Source organism: Pogona vitticeps, chromosome 2 (assembly GCF_051106095.1).
Source record: "Pogona vitticeps strain Pit_001003342236 chromosome 2, PviZW2.1, whole genome shotgun sequence".
NCBI classification, from domain to species: domain Eukaryota; kingdom Metazoa; phylum Chordata; class Lepidosauria; order Squamata; family Agamidae; genus Pogona; species Pogona vitticeps.
Genome location: NC_135784.1, coordinates 3,685,069 through 3,702,500, shown reverse-complemented (window position 1 = coordinate 3,702,500; position 17,432 = coordinate 3,685,069). Strand labels below are relative to the sequence as shown.

At 47.6% G+C, this 17,432-nt stretch overlaps 1 protein-coding gene across 4 annotated transcripts in view; it reads right to left on the bottom strand.

The window, feature by feature from the left end:
• Positions 1-17,016, bottom strand: part of LOC144587283 (uncharacterized) — a 17,438-nt gene extending 422 nt beyond the window's left edge. Inside the window, exons 1-3 of one of the 4 annotated variants that reach the window (XR_013542434.1) lie at positions 16,928-17,016; positions 9,205-15,134; positions 1,249-6,070 (exon numbers count right to left, since the gene is read on the bottom strand). Coding sequence is in view for 2 of the 4 variants with exons in the window: in XM_078387358.1 (XP_078243484.1) it covers positions 13,884-14,375 (492 nt within the window). In the remaining 2 variants the exon portion in view is untranslated. Of the gene's footprint in view, positions 1-252; positions 15,135-16,882 lie in introns of those variants that run through there. The other 3 variants (XR_013542433.1, XM_078387358.1, XM_078387359.1) reach the window with 3 other exon arrangements.
• Between the last annotated feature and the right edge of the window lie 416 nt (positions 17,017-17,432).

Below are 17,432 nucleotides of genomic sequence, written 5' to 3'. Positions count from 1 at the left end.
ACGCTTAGAGCTTCTGAAGCAATTTACCATCCCGAAACTGACGCATGAACTAGTACTCGGGAACGCCCATAGGAACACCTTGAAAAAGATGGACGTCCTGGTGCGGGCTCATGTACGAAGATGGCTTCGACTGCCTAAGGACACGCCCCTTGGATATCTCCATGCATCAGCTCGAGATGGAGGTATCGGCATCCCCTGCTTTGGCACGAGCATACCGATCTTGCAAAGGAATAGGTTCACGAAATTACTTACCATCTCAAGTCCAGCAATCGTGGCCAGTATTAAGCAAAAATCCTTTGATGTCCTTCAAAGGTCCATAAATCGACCAATCTGGATGGGAGAAGAGGTGATCCAATCTAAGGCCGATGCGCGGCGGGCTTGGAAATGCGCTCTTGAACGCTCGATTGACGGCAAAGATCTATGTGGCCAGTCTATTGATCCTGTTAGCCATCAGTGGCTGCAGAAACCAGAAAGGGTATTCCCTCGTTTACACCTCCGTGGAATCCAGCTATGTGGTGGCCTACTTTCGACGAAATGCCGCTCGACTAGGGGAAGAAGTTCATCGGACACCGATAAATCATGCCGTGGAGCCTGCAATCAACCAGAAACTATTAACCACATCTTGCAGGTGTGTGACATCACGCACGATGCTCGCTGTATGCGACACAACAGAATTGTCCATGCGACCGATAAATTGTTGAGGCGGAAGGGCCTTCAGACCTGGGTTGAGCCCATTATTTCGAGCGGAACATCTTTCATTAAACCAGACTTAGTAATTTCCACCAGTAACCAATTAACGATCATGGACGTATCTGTCGTCGGTGGACATCGTATGAAAGACACGTGGGATCTTAAAGTCAACAAGTATAGCTCCCCGGTCTGTACAGCTGCGTTGCAGAAGTGGCATGGCACGTGTAACACCATTACCCACGCTCCGATCATTATCTCAAATAGAGGTCTACTCCTCTCAAAATCTGGGCGGCATCTGCGCTCCCTTGGCCTCTCTCCTCGAGACCTCTCAGATTTATGCCTGCTTACCATCATTGGCTCATTAAGGTGCTACGATCTATATACAAGAAGCACTACGGACTTCATCAACCATCGATAGAAGAGAATACTAGCTGCATGTATGAACTTGCCCAATTGGGTGACGATTACCTGAGATACAGAAGTCAATAGCGTTACACGCCTCAGATCTGCTAGCAACAGCTCAGCAAGTCTGATAATCAATGTTAAATAGCCAAATGCCTCGTCATCTAATTAGTGACGCGCATGAATGGATGAACGAGATTCCCACTGTCCCTACCTACTATCTAGCGAAACCACAGCCAAGGGAACGGGCTTGGCGGAATCAGCGGGGAAAGAAGACCCTGTTGAGCTTGACTCTAGTCTGGCCCTGTGAAGAGACATGAGAGGTGTAGAATAAGTGGGAGGCCCGCCCGGGCCGCCGGTGAAATACCACTACTCTGATCGTTTTTTCACTTACCCGGTGAGGCGGGGGGGCGAGCCCCGAGGGGCTCTCGCTTCTGGCTCCAAGCGCCCGGCGCGGGCCGGGCGCGACCCGCTCCGGGGACAGCGTCAGGTGGGGAGTTTGACTGGGGCGGTACACCTGTCAAACTGTAACGCAGGTGTCCTAAGGCGAGCTCAGGGAGGACAGAAACCTCCCGTGGAGCAGAAGGGCAAAAGCTCGCTTGATCTTGATTTTCAGTAGGAATACAGACCGTGTCAAAGTGAATGTGAAAGTGACGAAATTCAATGAAGGGCGGATAAACGGCGGGAGCAACTATGACTCTCATGAGTCATGACAGTTACACAGCCTGGATGCCTCCTCGTGGTGCCCGCTGGAGAGGGCGGGGTACCGGACGGGGGGCTTGCTCCCTATAGGTCCCCACCTGAGCTAAGATCCAGGCCACCCCCTGGGAGGGCTAACCTTCTGACCAGGGGTCTTTCTGCTGGTTACTACTCTGAAACAGATTTTTTCTTCTGGCTCCTCCGATGCCCAGGACAACAGCAGAGACATCGATGTCGATGGAGCAACCGGCACGCCCTCTGTCCCTCCGGTCTTCACCTGCCACTGCGGTCGATCCTTCCCATCGAAGCGCAGTCTGGCCATGCACATCTAGATGAAGTCAATGCCAAGAGAGTGACCCGCCTCACTACAAAACGCTTGGCCTGGATGACTTCAGATGACACCTGCCTCCTCCATCATGCCACAAACCTCTGGCAACCTGGCATGCTCAAGAAATATCACCGTGAGCTCTTGGTCCTTCTTCCCTGGTCGATCTGCTGAGTCGCTGAAGAAACGTCTCTAGCTTCTCAAATGGTCACCTCCTTCCATACCCTCGTTATCCCCGCCTCCCTCACCTGTAGCGCCTGGTCAACCTCCTTCACCCCCGGTCCAACCCACCTCCCCCTGGTGTCGCCCCCATTCCCCTCTCCTCCTGGTTCCTTCTTGTCCTTTCTCACTCACTCCCAGTCCCAACTCCTTGCCCCTCCCTCTTTCAACCTCCACTCTTCCTCAAGCCTTCCCTCAGCTCATACCCCGGTCTCAGATCCTGGCCACTCAACTTCTCCTCCCCCTCTATCTAACCCAGCCACCCTCCAATAAACAGATCTGTCGGGCGAACTATGCTGCGGTGCAAAGACTGTATCACCTCCACAAGAAGGACGCTGCCTCGTGTGTCCTCTCTGGTCGCTGGCGCTCTGCGTACCGTGGCTCCACGAATACAGTCGCTGGATTGTATGACTACTGGTCAAAGGTCTTTAAAGAACCTTCAGCCCCTGATCACTGCAGTGCCACTTCACCATCACTGCCGAGCTGGTCTATAATATTCACCATCTCAGCGGCTGAGGTCACCAAAGCCATCCGCGATATGGGGAACTCAGCTGCTAGTCTGGACCCACTCACTCCTGCTACTTTTCTCTCCTGGGACCAACCCTCACTGGCAGCCTATTTCGATCTGTTCCTGGTCGTGGACTCAGCCCCCTCGCAACTCTAAATCGCGAGTGGTGTTTCTCCCCAAGAAAGAAGACCCATCAGGCCCGGCTGATTTCCGACCCATATCCATCTCATCTACCATCCTTCGGGCCTTCCATAAAGTTCTGGCCCGCCACATCACCTCCACTCTGGACTTTTCTCAACTTCAACATGCCTTCCTTCAACAAGATTGCTGCCTGGAAGTATCCTCCTTGCTACACACCATCCTACGCAAGATCCACGATGATCGGGTTCCCACATCAATGCTATTCCTCAACATCTCCAAAGCCTTCGACTCAGTTTCCACCCAAACCCTGCTCCGGGTGGCGAAGTCTTCTGGTATCCCACCGCCTCTAACTCAGTACCTGAACTCGCTATATGCCCATCCTGTAGCCCAACTGGAATCAAGGTCTACAACATGCGGTCGTGGTGTGTGACAGGGTGATCCACTCTCTCCCCTGCTCTTCATCATGACGATCGAGGACATCCTCCAGAATGCCATCCCTGATCTAGGCTTCAACTTGGATGGGTGCAACATCCCCGTGCTAGCCTACGCAGATGACCTGGTTCTCTTTGCAAGAAGACCAGAGAGACTACAGGAGAAGCTCAATGGCTTGGTAGCATCCCTCCGCTCAGCTGGTATGTCGCTCAACGCCAAGAAGTCAGTAGGCCTCACGATCGCAAAGGACGGGAAGCACAAGACAATGGTCCTCCTCCCGTCCATCTACCGCGCTGGTGCTGATGAGATCCAGCCTCTGGGTCCTGAAGACACAGTCTAATACCTTGGTCCTGATTTCACCTGGAAAGGCCGGGTGGTGCCGAAGCACACGTCCAAGCTGGAGAAGATGCTCCAGGAGATCTCAGCAGCTCCTCTCAAACCCTACCAACGTCTGGACCTTCTCAAGAAATTTGCTGTTCCCAAACTAACGCATGAGCTGGTCCTGGGGAACGCCCACCGAAATACCCTGAAGAAGATGGATGTTCTGATCCGGACCTATGTCTGACGTTGGCTCCGCTTACCCAAGGACACACCTTTGGGCTACCTTCACGCCTCAATCCGCGATGGAGGTACTGGGATCCCATGCTTTAGCACGAGTATCCCTGTACTCCAAAAGAAGCGGTTTTCCAAACTACTAACCAACAAGAATCCCTTCATCTCCGCTACCACCAAACAACGGTCCTTTGAAGTGCTCCAGCGGATAGTCAACCGGCCTCTCCGGCTTGGCGAGGATCTGATTCAATCTAAGACCGACGCCAGGAATGCTTGGTGCAGCGAGCTCCGACATTCGGTTGACGGAAGAGACCTCTTCAGCCAGCCGGCCGACCGGGCAAGTCATCACTGGTTACGGTTCCCGGAACGGGTCTTCCCCCGCCTCCACCTTTGTGGGATACAGTTGCGTGGTGGTCTCCTGCCAACCAAGTGTCGCACGGCACGCGGGCATGGACTCTCCGACCCCGACAAAGCCTGCTGAGGGCCTTGCCAACAACCCGAAACCATCAATCACATCCTGCGGGTTTGCGAAATCACCCATGACGCGAGGTGCATGCGGCATAACCGGATTGTTCACAAGACTGACCAGTTCCTGAGATGCGAGGGACTCCAAACGTGGGTCGAGCCCATCATCCCATCTGGCTCGTCCTTCGTCAAGCCTGACATGGTTGCGCTCACTAACAACCAGCTGGTCATCTTGGACGTATCTGTCGTCGGGGGCCATCGCCTACAAGAGACCTGGGACTTAAAGACGTCCAAGTATGGCTCCCCAGCATGCACCGCCGCCTTGGAGAAGTGGCATGGAGCTTCAATCCCAATCCGTCACTCCCCAATTGTCATCTCCAACAGGGGCCTGCTCCTAGCCAAGTCCGGCCGTCATCTCCGATCCCTTGGCCTACCTTCCCGTGACCTCTCCGACCTGTGCCTTCTGGCCATCGTTGGCTCACTCCGGTGCTTCGACCTCTACACCAGAAGTACAACGGAAAAACACCAACAGAGTCGGGAAGCCGGCTGCGAATGACCTGCCCTCGGGCGCGACTTTCCTAGACAAAGACGCCAATAGCGTTCAATACGCCTCAGAATTACAGATTACCTGCGGGTTACAATGTGGTGTTTAAACTTGTCTGTGTATCTGTTCAATTCTGATAATAAATGTTAAATAGCCAAATGCCTCGTCATCTAATTAGTGAGGCGCATGAATGGATGAACGAGATTCCCACTGTCCCCGACCACCACGGGAGAGAGGGAGGATCAGCCTGGGCTGGTTCTCCTATCTTTCCTTTCCTTTTTGTCCCCGTTCCCCCCTCTCCCGTCAGCAGACCGCCCTCTCTCCGCCAGCCGCGGGGAGGGCCAGCTTGCCTCCTCCCCACCATGGTGCCAGTCCCTCTGAGTTCCTAGGGCCTAGCGGAGGCAAAGACAGGAACGGGGGATGTGACGGTTTTGCTGAAATCCTTTTTTTATGTTGAAATATTGTCTTTCATAGGGCACCGTCTGAGGACATTCATGCTGCCATCGCCCTCGGGGCTAGCGTCCAACTTCATTCCATCCCTTTCCTCTCCATAAAGCCTGCTGCTCCTTCCCTGGGTGTGGACACCTTCCCTCTGCCCCAACCCATACTCTCTCTCTCTCTCACACACACACACACACACACAAACACACACACACACAAACACACACACACACAGAGGGAGGGAGGGAGGGAAAAACCAGAGAAGAAGTAGAAGGAGACACAAAAGAAAGACAAACGCAAACCAACCCAACTCCCCGCCCGCATGGGCTAGAAACGGTTTTACGGCAACCCGTTCTCCCATCCCGGGTTCTGCAGCGCTCCTCTAAATTGGGTTGGTCAGCGTTTCTCCAGTCTCGGCTGCCACAACCCTCATCGCTTACGAAGTTCTGATGTTCCTTCGACGATCGAGACGTCTTAAGAAGGCCAAGACTCCGTCGCAGCGGCAAGGACCTGCCAGGGGGCGCGCCAGACCCATGGTGGCCGGCAGTGGTAGCGCGGACCTCCCAAGCCCGCGAAAGGTCCGGGGCGGGGAGAGGCCTGGCCGGCCAGCCGGCCGAGGGCTCCAGGAGTGTGATGAATGTACATGTTTGGCCTGGATCAGGTGAAGAACCAGAGAGAGGGTTAGGACACAAAGATGGAGACCAACAGAACCAGAGGAACTAGGGGACTTTGCATTTCTGGCTATAAGCCCTCATTGTGAGAGATTCAACTTTTGAACTGCTACCATTCTGAACTAAATTGACAAAAACCATCGGCCGCTGGGAATAGAGTCAAGGGGATTAAGAAGACCCTGGTATGAAGACCCTCCCTCCACACCTGTCCACTAAGTGATGGAAGATATGCTAAGCATTCCACACTTCACAATAAGGGATAAGGACCATGTATCTAAAGAAATCTCTACCACACATGCTCTGTGAGCAATCCGAGACCAAGGCATCCCTTCTGCACATGCTTTGCTAAGTACATTCCTCCATATATTTTCTTTATGTAAGGAGTTGGATCTTCCCCTGGTTTCTGTAACCAACTAATCAGTTCCCTTTACGCTCTTCCTCCCCCATTTTCTAAAACCCATTCCCTTAAGGCTGCAACAATGGCAAAACTGTGAATTAAATTGGCTGTTTCCCTGAGTTCAGGGAAAGTCCTTACTAGTCTTGCTGCTTCTTCTGGTGTCATATTATTGTTATCAATTGCTTCCCATAATCCAACTGCAAATTTTACAGGACTATCTCCTATAGGCCCTAACTGACTTTTGATATATCTTGAGTTCCTGACTAGTTAACTGTTCCATAGTGACATGACTCTTTAATGTTCTACCTGCTTTATCTAACATAAGTGTCGTTTTCCGATAGGCTTTTACAGCCCCTTTAGGAAGAAAAGAGCCATTCTGATATCCATCATCACTAAAATCAGAACAATCATCAACTTCATTCTCAACTTGCCTCTTTCTACTACAGTATTTTTAACCTTTGCTTTCTTTTCTCCCTTTCCCTCTGGCACAACTGATTTTAACACTTTTATTTGTGCCTGTAATATTTTTATTTCCTCAGTTTGTTTATCCAAATCTTCCATCAAAGTTTCCATAGATTTAAATTTTTGTTCAACCTCCAATAATTTCTCACTCTGTTCTATTTGTTGTTTCATAGATTCCACGAGACTTATGGTTTTCTCTTTTACTGCCTGTCTCAGGGATTCAGCCTCCTGTCTAGCATCTTGAAATTCCAGGCCTGTCACCATTAAGGTCAATAAGGCATGGTCTCGTGTCTGTGTGTCAGTAATGCTACCATCACCAAATGTCAACCCTGCTGTTTTATATATAACTTCCCCTGGGGGGTTGCATTCCTTGGTGCAATTGCTCCAAAAGATAAGCTTCTCCCTTTTTAATAGCTTCCTCTGCTCTAGTATTTGGAGTACTCTGGTTTCTGGAGTACTCTGGTATTTTACTCTTAAGAGCCAATCTTTCGGTTGTTCTGATAAATCTTCCCCAATTCTACTACTGAAATTCTACTACTGAAATTCTAGTACTGAATTTCCTATGTGTGAATATACATTTCCCTGCATTAGTTTATGTGTTTTATCACACAGATCTTTCCTTCTTGTAATCCAAGACATCTTCTTTGTTGACATGTCTCAGTGTGTCTCTTCACATGAGTATCAGCTTGAATAGTTACTATGTAAGACTCTCTGTATGTGTTTTTACAGCCAATACAGAGTATCCTAACGCAGCAGGGATCTCCCTCCCTCACCACCAGGCGATTTTTCTTTCCCTTTACAAACACTGGTCAAGGACTCTAGCCTCACAGGGTTTGTTCTTTTAAAAAAAAGTATTTTACCTTTGTAGGCCCCGCTGCTAGCATTAGAAACTTCCTACTTACAGGCAAAACTACCAATGACATTGCATATGGCAACAGATCTTTCTGGTCTATACTATTCCGCTATTTCTCAACAGGCCCCACCTTTTTCCCAAGAGCTTTTTCAACAGAAACACAAAACATTTTCAACACCCTACTCTAAGAACTACCTGCTTCTTCTTGTTCTCTCTTCCCAAAAACCATAGAAGCACAAAAAAAATTTAAAGCTTTTACTAAGAATGTCCTGATGTATTTTATTCTTAGTACTAAACAATGCTCAATAGTCAATATTTCCAATAGGCATAATATAGAAGTGAATGACCAAAGATAGTAAAAGATAGTAAAAGAGAAGAAAGAGGAATAATTTTAAGTTTGGGAGAAAACTTGAGAGAGAGAGAGAAAAGCACATTCTTTGTGAATTGTTTTATTCTGAAGTGCTAGTTTTCCACAGACTCAAAAAAAAATCATACCTGAGTCCCTTTTATGTACAAGAGAGTGGAAATTAGCAGTTCACTTCCTGTTGGGTATTCAGGTGTTAAACAAAGTCACCTAGACTATGCTTTAATTCAGCATCCTTTATGTACAGGAGAAGTCATGGTGGCTGAACAACATAGAATCAGCCATAGCTCCAACAATGCTGGTTGGTCTTTATTTACAGAAAACAGCTTTCAGGCTATAGGCTGAAAAGCAGATCACAGTAAATAAAACTGCTTCTTATATATGAAGATCAAACTCTTCAAAAAGTGTAATGCGTGCTTGGGAAAATCTCATTTTCAGAGAAAATAGGGAGTGTGAATAGTCAGAGAGAGACAGGGGAGGGATTTCTGGAGACTGCCAGACAAAGGAAGAGAAAAATTTGGAGCAGAGAAAATTAGCCTAAAACAGGTCAAAGCACACTTCATACTTTAGGGTCAAAATAACAACAATGACAACAACAAACAATACCATTTCTTAGAGAAACACAAATCCTTAGTAACCACACTCATGCCCATTCACAACAATTAGGAAAAACAATGAGAATCTTCAATATTTTCTCACCCCCTTTTCTTTGCTGTTTATTATTTTCTTGTTCCTTGGGATGCTGCCTAGGAAAGCCTTCTTGAGAAACCTTGCTCCTTTGGATACACCTTCTTCCTTGGGAGACCCTGCTCCTTGGGAGACCCTGCTCCTTGGGAGACCCTGCTCGCTGAGCCATTTCTGTCACAAAAGGGTGACTACTGGTTCTTTTGTATGCCAGGAAGAACAACATTAAACAGCAAAGAACCCCACAAGACACATTAATGAATGCAAAAATAAATATACTTTATTACCTGTTGATTACAATTCTAAATAAAGGAGTTTCATGCATTCAGCACATTCACACCACATGCATACTCACCAAAGAGAGAAGAATTCTTTATCTGCATTGTCCAAATTCCAAAGAAAGTAGTTAGTTCCCAAAGCTTTTTGGTCTCAGCAGTCAGACAGACAGACAAACAGACCTAATGTTTGCCCAGACCCCTCTTCTTATAGTGTATTTAGGCAGGGTTTTGTTTTAGCAGAGCATGCTCAGAAGAGTTTCTTTTGTTTCAGGTTGTTCACAGAGCATGCATGGTAGAGATATCTTTAGATACATGGTCCTTATCAGGAGGTCGGCTCCGCGGGGAAGAGTCAGGCGTGCCCCCTCGCCCGCTTCTGGTTTCTGTTTTGAAGAAACGCCCAAAGGGGGGGGAAGGAGCTCCTCTATCCTCCTTCATAGCTCTAGGTTCCCCCCCTCTTCTCTTCAGGCCAAAGATGGGAAACCTGGGGGAAAGCAAAACTGGGTCCAAAGGGCAGGAATTCCTCCCCCACCACCTTCTTCTCTTGGCTCTTTATTCATGGAATCTTCCCTTCAGGAAAACATAGAGCTGCGAACGGGAGAAGAGGGGGCTCCTCCCTCCGCGCCTTTCAAACGGGAACCGGAAAATGGGTAGAAATTGTGGGGGAGCTAATGAGGAGAGGGAGGGAGGAAGAGAAGAGGGGGGAACCGTGAGGTGGGGAAGGAAGGGAACCCCTAATTTTGACCTCCTCCTCCTTCTCCCTCCCGGCTCCCCCTCCCCGCTTTGTTTCTGCAATATTTTCTTCCCCCACCCCACGTTCATTAATGAAAACATTCATTAGGAGGGCAAAAGGGAGGAACATAGAGCTACGAAGAAAGTAGAGGAAATCTTCCACTTGGCGCCTCTCAAACAGAAACCAGAAATGATTTTATTTATTAATTTATTTCAATTCCTATCCCACCGCTTGACTGAGTGGGCTGCTCTTCTGGGCTGCCTGTGCCAGCCTCTCTCTGGGTCTCTGGGGCGGGGGTATGCGCTTGCAAAGGGGTCTTTATAAAAGACCCTAGAGGCAAATGACCCCCATCACCCTAAAACTAAAAAGCAGCACATGAGTGGCCTTGGTTTAAACCACAGACGTTAAAAACATCTTGATCCCCAGCTAGGATCTGATGTTGAGATGGATCTGATTTGCTTTCATCTCTGCCAGATCATCTGGAGAAGAGCAACTGAATCAAGAGCTGCTTTGTTGTTGTTTAGTCGTTTAGTCGTGTCCGACTCTTTGTGAACCCCATGGACCAGAGCACGCCAGGCCCGCCTGTCTTCCACGGCCTCCCGGAGTTGGGTCAAATTCATGTTGGTTGCTTCACAGACACTGTCCAGCCATCTCATCCTTGGTTGTCCCCTTCTCCTCTTGCCATCACACTTTCCCAACATCAGGGTCTTTTCCAGGGAATCTTTTCTTCTCATGAGATGGCCAAAGTACTGGAGCCTCAGCTTCCGGATCTGTCCTTCCAGTGAGCACTCAGGGTTGATTTCCTTTAGAACGGATAGGTTTGTTCTCTTTGCAGTCCAGGGGACTCTCAAGAGTCTCCTCCAGCACCACAATTCAAAGGCATCAATTCTTCGGCGGTCTGCTTTCTTTATGGTCCAGCTCTCACTTCCATACATCACGACAGGAAAAACCATAGCTTTGACTATTCGGACTTTTGTTGGCAAGGTGATTGTGACGGACAGGTCAGGAATCACTCCTGTCCATCACAATAGAACCTTGACAGATCAACCAATGGGTGAACAGAAGGGGCGGAACAGAGGATATTTAAGAAGAATGGAAGGCAGTTACAGTTCAGTTGGAGATATGAGTTAGTTAGAGAGAAATGAGTGAGAGTCTGTGTTAGAGATATCAGTTAAAGAAAAGAAGTTAGGCAGTTAGGACCAGTCTTGGGTTAGATAAGGGTAATAGATATAGAACAAGAAAAGAAATGAATAAATACTTGAAGTAACATGATTTTACCCAAGCTAATATAAATGTCATAAAAGCACAGTTGATTTCATGAATAAAATAAGAACATCCCTGATTTACTTTATATGATTTACTTGTGAAGTATTCAGACAGACCTTCCCCCCGTCACCTAAGTTATTTCCCCCCCCCTTTTTTCTGGTTCTTAATGTTGCCATCTTGGATAATATTAATTATAATAATTGCATTATGTTATTTTTCTACATTGTTTTAATGTGTTTTAATTTTTGTAAGCCACCCCGAGTAGACGTTGTCTAGAGGGGTGGGGTAAAAAATTGAATAAATAAATAAATAAATAAATAAATAAATAAATAAATAAATAAATAAATAAATAAATAAAATGAACATTTTAATAAATATTATTTAATTGAATCACACTGATCGAAGAGTTATATTTGATGTGATGAGGAGTGACTCCTCTGGTGGCAGCGGAAAGAGTTGAAGAATAAGTGTCACACCTGAAAGTGAACCTGTGTTGTGGAGGGAAACAAACAGGGGAACTGAGTGCGTCACAGTGATGTCTCTGCTTTTTAAGATGCTGTCAAGTTTTGTCATCGCTTTCCTCCCAAGAAGCAGGCGTCTTTTAATTTCGGGGCTGCTGTCTCCATCTGCAGTGATCATGGAGCCAAAGAAAGTAAAATCTGTCATTGCCTCCATATCTTCCCCTTCTATTTCCCAGGAGGTGATGGGACCAGTGGCCATGATCTTAGTTTTTTGATGTTGAGCTTCAGACCGTTTTTTGCGCTCTCCTCTTTCACCCTCATTAAAAGTTTCTTTAATTCCTCCTCACTTTCTGCCATCAGAGTGGTATCATCTGAGGTTATTTCTTTGGGCAATCTTAATTCTGGCTTGGGATTCATCCAGTCCTAGCTTTCAATACTGTCTTTTAATGATGTAAGTCACCTTGGATCCTTTTTATTTATTTATTTTAAAATATTTTCCATCCGTCCATCCATCTATCCAGCCAGACAGCCATGATACTTTGGCTACACTTTGTTTTGTTTGCTGTGAATCTCCTACCGAGAGGACACAAGGACATTGTGTACCACAATTCCAAGGATGTCTCTCTGGCTTTCCTCCCTTATAAAAGAGAACTTCAGCTCCATGCCACACTCCTAGTGGCCTGTTCATTACAGCCAGTAATTCCCTATGTTTACTGAAATTGGCCTTCTTAAAGTTTGGAATGTGTGTGTCTGGCTGTCTAGAATGTGTGTCCTGAGGACAGATCCTGCTCCTCCTCTGTATGACAGCCTTTCCAACATTTGAAAAGTGTTAACATATCAACCCTCTGTCTTCTAACCTCTAATAAGGAAGTCGCCTTCACGACGAAACATCTATGCTCTACTCATAACTAGATAATAATGGGATAAGAGCAACTGCACGTCTACTCCTTAGAGAAAGAGGGGAAGAAGTATCACAGATATACTTCTAAGAGTATCAGTCTAATATCATATGCAGGAAGAAGTAGCGATGAAAAGGCCAAAAGGACCGACAACCATCCCCTCCTGCCACAACTAATTCTGCTCATTTCAACTGGACGAGTGCTGCCGGGCAGACAGACCTGTTATGGACAATAAAAGCCACATGGACAAATGTCACTTAGGAAAAACTGATAGCTTGGAAAGCTTAGCAGATGCTGGCTGCTGTCATCTGCTGTCACTAATTTTGAGATATTTTAAGATAACGCTTTGCTAACACTAACAAGATTGCTGAAACAGTAACCTCAAAAGGGCCTGGGGAAAGGAACATGTCTGGAACAGAGGCTGTCTTCATGGTCAACTGTGAAAAACAGGAAGATGGGTGGGTTATTTCCAGCTCAAGTTAACCCAATGTACTAAGACACATATTCTGATATAAAACTGCTGATATCATGTAATACGGGCTATCAATCATAAAATGTAATCAGGATCAGGGGGCGGATAATTGGGGATGGACAAGGGGGGAATGATTTAGACATTGTACGCCTATTGGCCAAGTGGCTGGTAGGATAGTTTAGGGTTTCTGGTATATAAAATCATGCTGCTACCTCATTTATTCGGAAGCTCTTGGTGGTTTTTACTGCCAAGACTTCTCTACTGCTGCAGTGAGCTAAAATAAAGCTTTTCCTTGCACTACACCTCAGAATTTTGTCAGAGTCATTTTATGCTCTGGGTGGCTATTTCCATAACAGATTTTTGGGGTCTAAACCATCTCCCCATTCATTACCATCTCAGGATCCCATCCCATAAAAAGCATATATGTGCCTGCTACTTTCCTGTGATTGATATTTAACATATTCCAGTGTTTGGGGGTTCCAAGGAAAATAGGGCCTGCTGAGATAGAGAAATGGAAATGTCAGCAAAGTCTCAGATCAGGAGGAGAATGTGTATGGACTGCTCTATTTCCCTCTTTCATTTTTCTTCCAATAAGTAATCATTTTCTCATCTTGTCTGAGGGAGCAAATTACCCTGAGTGAGTGAAAAGTTTTAGTTCAATCCCTTCAACCATTTCCTGCTTCTCAGTTTTGGCACCCGTCCTACTTTCTGTTGTCTACTTATAGTGCAAGTTTATGATTCAGCCTTTCACAAGTATAAATCCGGTTTTGTGTCTAAGCTTGCAAACTGTTGCAAAAGGTGAACTGAAGTAAAAGTCGTATCCAGGATGCACTTACACAAGCACTGTTACAGATTTCTCTCTAGTGTTTCTCTCCAGTAACATCTCTTTTTGATCTTAACCAATTGATTGAAGCTTTTTTCACATTCCTCACATTTTAAGGTATCTCACCAGTGTGCATTCTTTGAAGTGGACTAAGGTGAATTTTCTGAATGAAGCTCTTTCAACATTCTGTGCATTCAAAAGATTTCTCTCCAGTGTGCGTTCTTTTATAGTAACTAAGGCTACCACAGTCCTCTTTCCACATTCCATGCATTTATAGGGTTTCTCCTCTGTGTGAGTTTTCTGATGTGAACCAAGGGCACTGATCTGACTGAAGCTCTTTCCACATTCCATGCAATTATATGGCTTTTCTCCACTGTGAGTTCTTTTATGGGAACTAAGTTGACCAATCTGACTGAAGCTCTTGCCACATTCTATGCATTCATACGGTTTCTCCCCTATATGAGTTCTCTGATGTAAACTATTCCTGTGTCTAAAGCTCTTTACGCATTCCATGCATTCATATGGTTTTTCTCCTGTGTGCATTCTGTGATGACTACTGAGGTGACTGCTGTAACTAAAGCTATTTCCACATTCCATACGTTTATATGGTTTCTCCCGTGTGAGTCCTCTGATGTAAACTAAGACTATCGCTGCGATTAAAGCAGTGTCACCGGGCACCCAGTCATGTGTAGAGACACAGCCGTTAAGAGTGAAAGACTCAAGAGTATCTACCTTGAATTTGCATACACTCTTTGGTTATCTTCCTGTTCTTTCCAGATTAAACTCCAAAGGAAGCTTTTTTTTAGAACTGAATTTTGAAGGAGACAGCAGAGAATGCTAGAAATGTAATGACAGAGGAAAGAACTACACACCTCTTAAGACGGATGAGAAATCAGGAAAGTCCAGCCTCTAGTCACGAGGAGAACTGAGCTACATGGAAGTCACTCAGGAGGCTTCAGACTGAAGTTGGCAGAAGCAAAGTGAACTTGGAAACCGTGGGGATTTTGTACCCACTTATTTAGTTATTGCATTTAGACCCCGCCTATCTAGTCAAGTGACTACACTTAGTCCTTTGAGAGAAAGAAGAGCAACATCACAACCATCTCACCATCCTCTCTGTCCCTCAGCATGTGTCATGGACATTCTGGTGGCGGCTCCCCCAAAGGCTCTTGATGTTGCTGGGGGGAAATTAACTAACTTAATCTAAGTTTTGCAATGTATTGCCTTTTACTAACTGTACTTCTGACCTAAAAAAAAAAGAAATCTTCTTACCTGCCTTGCAAATACTGGAGGGATTTTGAATTGGATTCTTCTGGTCCAGAGAACAAGGAGAAATAAGCTCCATTTCACCCCCTCCTTTGGAGAGAGAGAGAAAAAAAATGAATCAGTTTAGGGGCTTCTTCGATAAAGAAAATGACGACAGAGTGTGTTTGCCTTTTTTTATACCTTGTGGGATGCATCTCTCTCAATTTCCTTCAGAGAGCAGAGAAAGGGGAATGGAAAGGCACCAAGGAAAGGAACAAGGAGGAGAAGAAAGGGGCATCTCCTGGATTCTGAGCATCCCTGAAGGTCAGAAGCAACTTCCGAGCTTAGAAATTTGCCCAGCAAACTTTTCTAGTCTAAACAGGTTATTTAAGGGTTGCAAACTGATTAGATCTCCAGCCTCATCTTGGACAAGAAGAGACATGTGAAATAACGTTCTGCTCTTGATTTCTCTTTCGGTCCCCAAATCGCTATCCAGGAATCTCCCTCCCTCCTGCTAAGAGAGGTTTCCGTGGACTCCTTCTCTCTCTCTTGCCACGGGGCCATGAAAGAAAGCCATTTTGTTGTTCTGGACAGTGAAAGATGCCGACACATGCCCCATCCTGGCAGGACTTCCTCTCCCTCCAAGCCCACTGGGAAAAGAGGGAGGCCTCGTTCAGTGGGGTCAAGGAGCCAGGATGGGCATGGCTCCTCTCTCCCTGGGACTTTTCCCGCCAGCAGGGAGAGCCTCGCTTCTGCTTTTCCCACCTGCTGAGGCTTCTCTCTTCCCTCTGAGCGCACCCTCAACCCTCATGGGAACTGGGAGAGATGCAAGCCATGGGGTCTCGCTGCCAAGGGGGAGTGCAAAGTATCTGAGGATGATTCAATCTAGAAGGGACACTGCAGAGCCTTTCGCTTCACAAAGAGACCTGCAGGAGAGGGAAAGGCCCAGAAGCAAAAGTTGGGGATGGAGATGCAAAAGGCAAAGATGATCCTGAGGCCAGAGGCTCCATGTGGGGTGCAAGAAGATCCTCTCCCTGGGGAGATTTATTCCAGCCTCTAGAGAAGAACAGTCACTAAAGGGAAACCCATCATCTCCTTGGGGCCCTTTTCTGCCTGCCTTCATTTTGGAAAAATGTGTTTCCTGTTCAGAAGGAACCCAACAGGGAAGCTCCCAAGCCAAGCAGGGAGGAAATCGTTCACAACAACTTGATCCCTGGCTGGGATCTGACTTTGAGAAGGATCTGGTTTGCCTTCATCTCTGCCAGATCACCCGGAGAAGAGCAGCTGAATTGAGAGCCCCTTAAGAGTCTCATCTGGCAGTGGCTTTGTGTGCAAGAAGACATCATCCTCCAGGAGACCTCATTCCAGAGGAGGGGCCCCTTTTGCTTGCCCCCTTCCCCTTCCTCTTCTTTCCGAAACCCCTTCCCCACTCCCTTGCCTCCCTCCCTCCCTCCCTCCCTCGGGGGGGCCCTCTTCCCGGCCCCCCTGCCAGACCTGCTCCCCACCCAGGGGACCCGAAGCCCCCTCCAGTCACCCCCCCAAAAAACTTTGGCCGGCGGAGGAAAGGAAAGGGCAGAGAGCCGCTTTGTTTGCACCCCCTCGAGGCGGGCAGGATCCCTCCCTTCCTGGACAGGCATTCGCACGTTTCCTCCCTCCCGTGTCATTCAGGAAGGAAGGAAGAGGAGGAGGGGGAAGACCGGGAGGGAGAAGGATGATGGAAACCTCCCTCTTCCCCCCCTGACTCGCTTGCAAGAGATGCGAAGGAGGATCATCCTCGGGCGGGCGCGCGCGCGCAGACACACACACACGACATCGGACCCCCCCCCCCCATCATCATCATCATCTCAAAATTTCATCACCGGAGGGTGGGGGGGATATTTCGAACCTATCCCCCAACGGCTCACCCCCTCGCAGGCCCTGACGCGGGAAACCCACGAGGAGACCCGTTTGCAAAAAGCCTTCCCCCCTGGACCATAGAGACGGGAAGAGAAAGAGGCGCCCCCTCACCACTTCCGGTTCCTGTTTTGGGGAACCGCCATTGGCGAGGAGGTCTTTCCTAGCTCTAGGTTCCCCCCCTCCAACCCAAAGGGTTTAATGAAGGAGGGGAGGGGGGGCACCTGCAGAAAGAAAAAGAGAGGGGAGGTTACGTATAAGGAAGAGCCCCCCCCCCTCCGTCATCTTCTTGACAGGGAGAGAGTGACTCCTGGAGAGGCGCTCCTCGGCCACCTTCTTGCCTCTGCCTCCTCTCTCACGGGTCTCACGGGGGGGGGGTGTTTCCTGGGACCTGGAGGGAGGGGGATTGGGGCGCAGAAGGTGTGTGTGTGTGTGTGTGTGTGTGTGTGTGTGTGTGTGTGTGTGTGTGTGTGTGTGTGTGTGTGTGTGTGTGTGTGTGTGTGTGTGTGTGTGTGT